Source organism: Grammomys surdaster, unplaced genomic scaffold (genome assembly GCF_004785775.1).
Source record: "Grammomys surdaster isolate TR1022 unplaced genomic scaffold, NIH_TR_1.0 126219, whole genome shotgun sequence".
Lineage (NCBI taxonomy): Eukaryota > Metazoa > Chordata > Mammalia > Rodentia > Muridae > Grammomys > Grammomys surdaster.
In genome coordinates, this window is record NW_021621022.1 from 5,069,755 (window position 1) to 5,074,754 (window position 5,000).

At 43.3% G+C, this 5,000-nt stretch overlaps 1 protein-coding gene across 1 annotated transcript in view; it reads right to left on the bottom strand.

Moving 5' to 3' along the window:
- LOC114613502 (disintegrin and metalloproteinase domain-containing protein 2) overlaps window positions 1-5,000 on the bottom strand; it is a 46,131-nt gene that overhangs the window by 10,517 nt on the left and 30,614 nt on the right. Inside the window, exons 14-15 of the mRNA XM_028758841.1 lie at window positions 4,852-5,000; window positions 1,351-1,456 (exon numbers count right to left, since the gene is read on the bottom strand). The exon at window positions 4,852-5,000 is cut by the window's right edge and continues 47 nt beyond it. Of these exons, the coding sequence (XP_028614674.1) occupies window positions 1,351-1,456; window positions 4,852-5,000 (255 nt within the window). The remainder of the gene's footprint in view (window positions 1-1,350; window positions 1,457-4,851) is intronic.

A 5,000-nucleotide genomic window follows, 5' to 3' on the forward strand; every position in this document is an offset into this window, starting at 1 on the left:
GGGAGAGGGAGAGGGAGAGGGAGAGGGAGAGGGAGAGGGAGAGGGAGAGGGAGAGGGAGAGGGAGAGGGAGAGGGAGAGACAGTGTCTGTCTATGCCACACACTCAGCAATCATCCCATAATGCAGCTAGTGTGACAGACTGTTGCTTTTCTACCATCCACAGCCTTCACCTTAACACCTTCATCTTTCCTCTTCATGTATTTATTGAAACACACAGCTTCCTGAAAACATCAATTTTTACAGCAAAGTTCTTCTCCTGGAATGCTTGCAAAGAGCCCCCAACACAAGCCCAAATTCTAGGATCGGTCTCTAAGGTGCCAAAACTCAGGTGCTTGAGGTAGCCTTGGGGGTATGTTTAAACCTCACTGTTATCTGTCACCATATGTCAGAAATGCCATGTGTTTAAGGGCTAGTGCACCCTGGGTCACAGCTTTACAGGTTTTTCATTATTATATTTGACCCATATATAGTATATTTCTTGTACTTTAACTCTATAAAGAGTGTCCATTCTTGGGGCTGCAGAGATGGGCTCTAAGAGCACTGACTGCTCTTTCAGAAGATCCAAGTTTGATTCCCAGTACCCAGGTGGGTAATTCATAGCCCCTGCTATAGGGACTGTGACACCCTCTAGCCTCCTCAGGCATCAGACATGCAAGTGGTGCCCAGACGTGTATTCAGGCAAAAATCCATACAAATAAAACAAACAGAAATTTACAAAAAAGAATATCTACTCTTTTTGTGTGTGTGTGTGTGTTGTAGAGGCTTTTGTGCACGGTACACATGAGGGTCTACTGGCTTGTGTGCATGTGTATCGAGACTGTAGGTCAATGACAGGTATCTTTCTATTCCATGCCACCTTATTTTTAAGACAAGTGCACCCAGTGAGTCCCTGGCATCACCTGCCACTGTTCTCCATAGCAGGGTTACCAAAGCATCCCAGCACATTTGGCTTTTATGTGGGTACTAGAGATCTGAATTCAGATTCTTGTGGCTAAGCAGGAAGAGCTTCACCCACAGAGCCATTTCCCCAAGCCAGGATAGCTCCTTTTTTGTAAAATTAAGGAGACAACATACAGATATTTAAAAAATGAGTGCTTATGGGTGACGAGTACACCTTTGTTGAAATAAAACCCTGTATGGCAAAAGACAGGCCAAAAATTCAGGCCAAAGTAGTTCAACCAGGACAACAGCCCAGGTGTGTTGGAAATGACATGGAGCCCCTTTCTGCACCCCTGACATCTATCACTGGATTAAACATGTCAGGCTTCATGGTCAGGTGCTACTTTGCTTAACTGGTGACATTTTTCAAGTGTAAAGAGACAGAGTCTGGTCACATCTCCTAAGGCATACTTAGGTTCACAGCTCTTGTATCCCGTAGGAGTGATGCCGCAGTTCCCAGATATGTCGCTTTTGGAATTCAGCTCCGAGTAACATTCGTTTGTACCGAAGTCTGCATCTGTAAGTTAGGCAATTGACATGGTGTCAGTTAAACTGTTTTAATACAGGGCATTAAAACAAGGAATGAAGACTTATACAACCCTGAAATGGTTTGGAATATAGTGCACAAGAGATGAAAGGTAAGCACCACATAGAACTGAAAACTGAGGACTTGACCCACCTCAGTGACACAGTTCCAACTTCATGTACCTGACACAGTGTCTAATATGTAATGTTAACAACCCCATACACGTCAACAAAAAGCTAGTTGTTTGTTTGTTTGTTTGTTTTCCGAGACAGGGTTTCTCTGTGTAGTCCTGGTTGTCCTGGAACTCACTCTGTAGACTAAGCTGGCCTTGAACTCGGAAATCCGCCTGCCTCTGCCTCCCAAGTGCTGGGATTAAAGGCGTGCGCCCCCACTGCCCGGCAAAAAAAAAAAAAAAAAAAAAAAAGCTAGTTTTTAAAAACAAGTAATTGATGTTCTGGTGAATAAAAGTGGGTTTTATTTTTTGTTTTGTTTGTTTTTTGTTTTTGTTTTTTGTTTTGCATACATGTCTTTTCAGTCAAACTGCTCACCAGTTGCTTTTTGTCTCTGATTTTTTCCTAGATTCAATTCTCCCAAGACCCGAATAACTTAGAGAATAGTTTCTGTTTTCAACCTCTGTCCATTCTTTTCTTGTTGAAGCCTCTGATAGGGACATTTGACATTGCTGGGCTAAAGGAAAGTGACAGGACACAACAGCAGCCCTGGACAGATACTAGGTGCTCAGCTGAGTTGCCTAGAGGTGCCAGTGAACCCAAAGTTAATGGTTCATTATGTCTTGGAAACCATTTGCCAAATCGGTTGTGGGTAAGAAATAAAGATTTTGAGCTTGGTTAGGGGCATCAAACTGTTCTTTGTGGACCAGAAAAAGAAAAAAAAAAAAAACCACAGGCAGAATCAGAATATGTAATAGCCACAGGGACTATATTTGACCCCTCACACCCTGTTGGCTCTTTTCCAGCTTCCTCTTGAGTGTAAACAAGGACAAGATAGGAGATGAGAGACTGGAGAGGTGGCTCAAATTGCATGATAGTTTCCTATCTGCTTGAGTATCCATCAAAGCATACAGCTGAAAGCCCTGGAGACCCATGGGTGAGTCAAATTCTAACTGATACCTAATGAGTATCAGTTATCAACAAATACCGAATGAACCCAGACAACTGCCCTCGCCTTTTAGGCTCAGCAGAATAAAGAGATGACTGGCAGTGGTCTGCAGGACTCTAAGTCCACAGACAGGCCTCTTTAACATCAACCATGGAAGAGGGAAGATATGCCTCTATCTGCAAGTTCACTCAAGAATAAACAGAACAAAGTTAGTTAGCTGAGTGAAAATGACTGAGTAAGTATCTTAACATACATACACACGGAAAAAAATTCCAAAAGGCACAATCTACAAGAAATAAAAAGTATCAGAAATATACGGAATGGAGAGATTGTTAAGAATTTTGACTGCTCTTTCAGAGGACCCCAGTTTGATTCCCAACACCCACCGGCATAAAATAAAAATAAATCCCCAATCATTTAAAAGAAATAGAAATGGAAGTAGATAATTAGGTACAAGTTTATATTTGATTTTTGAGGATTGTGTGATAACGTAACACTTAGTTCATGTTGCAAGAAACTCAGAGAACACTAAGCAGAAGTTCACAGTTAGGCCGGCATGATGACTCAGCAGTTAAAGGTGATTGCCATGCAAACCAAATTCATTTTCAGCCCTAGGAACCTACAGTGGGAGGAGGGAACTGGATCTTAAAAGCTGACCTCTGACCTCTACACATGTGGCATAACATATGCACACCTTCATGATGCATTACACACACACACACACACACACTCCCAGGCTCACACACCACTAACAATAATAAATACACTTAAAAAAAGAAAAAAAAAGAAGTAAGCACACAGAATAGGGCTATCCTTTGGATTCTGAATATTCTTGAAGACTCAGTGTTAAATGTTTGGTGTGGAAATGAACGTTTGATGGAAGTTAAACCATGGTGGGGGGTTGTGGGGTGTGGGGTGGGAGGTGTGGGGTGTGGAGTAGAAGGTAGGAGGTGCTCTTTAAGGGGACACTCAAACCCTGGCAGCTACTTGTTCCTCTGCTTTCTGGCTAACATTAAGTATGGGCAGTTTCCTTCTCCACGTAACCTTACAATGACATGTCATTTCACCCACACATGGTGTGTTGAAGGTAACAGGGCCAGGGGACCAAGGATTAAACCTCTGAGACTGAGCCTGAACAGTGTTCTTTCCCTGTTCTCTCTTCTCTCCATCTCTCCCTCTCTTCCTTCTTCCTCAGTTGCCTGCGTGTGCGTGTTTGTCCCTGCATGTGTGCGTGCAAGTGTGTGCGTGTGTGTCTGCTTGTGTGGCTAGAGCTTAACTTTAGGTGTCTTTCTCAGCTGCTCCCCGTCTTACTCTAGATGCAGGATCTCTCAGCATACCAGGAACTTACCCATTTGCCTGGACCGATTGGCCACCTAGCCTCAGGAACCAAGGCAGAGATCCACGTGTCTCTGCCTTCCCCTTGCTAAAATGGCAAATGCAATGCAAACGTGCTAGACTTTTCTACGTGGATTCTGGGCCCAAAGTGAGGTCACTGTGCATGACAAGCATTTTACTGACTTAGCCATTACTCCAACCCAACTTTTTCCTTCTTAAGTGTATTGATCTTAGATATGTATTATTAATATCATAATGAAAAGCAACATAAACATGCATGTGCATGCACACCATATGATAAGGACAGAAAAACATAAAGATAACAACAACAAAGAAAATCCTAAGGAAAGAAAGAGAAGAACAATGCATTATGCATTATAGTTTCTCAGAAAACGTGGAAACCCCATGAGAGTGGAGCAACTATGAACTGGAAATAAAATCACTCTTCTTTCTTTACTCAGGATCCCTTCAGGCATTTCCTTTCCTCTGGGTCAAGAGAGGGCATTTCCTGAATGAATTGCACAGTGTTCTTCCTTGGAGTTTGAACGTATAGCCTGTCATCTATTTCTTATTTCTGGTAGTTCAGATTTGTAACCTCAGCTACATAGGAAGCTGAGGCAGGAGGATCACAAAGTCAATGCCTGCCTGGGATGCTGAGTGAGTGCAAGTCTAGCCTGGGAAACTTAGCAAGACATTGCCTCAAAAAGAAGGAGTGGAAAAGTAGTCAGTGGTGGGGTGGGGTGGGGGGCTGGGGGCTAGGGGTGTGGAGTGGGGGTGGGCTGGGGATGTTGGTGAGTAGAGGATGCAGAATACATGGGGGAGGTGTGGCCTTGGAACTAGTCTCAGTACCGCAGACAAAACCAAACAGATCTGTCTATTTCTTTTTAGCACTCAGAGAATGCTAAAATTGAAAAACCAAATGATTAAAGTACCTTCGCCAAATAGATCCTGGCACTGTTGTCCTCCACTCTGACAGGTGCCGTTAATACAGACCCACTTGTGTTGTGCACATGGTTCTCCGTCATGAACAAACAAGTCTTCCTCACATGTTGTGGATGTGCCGTTGCAGTACTCTGAGACA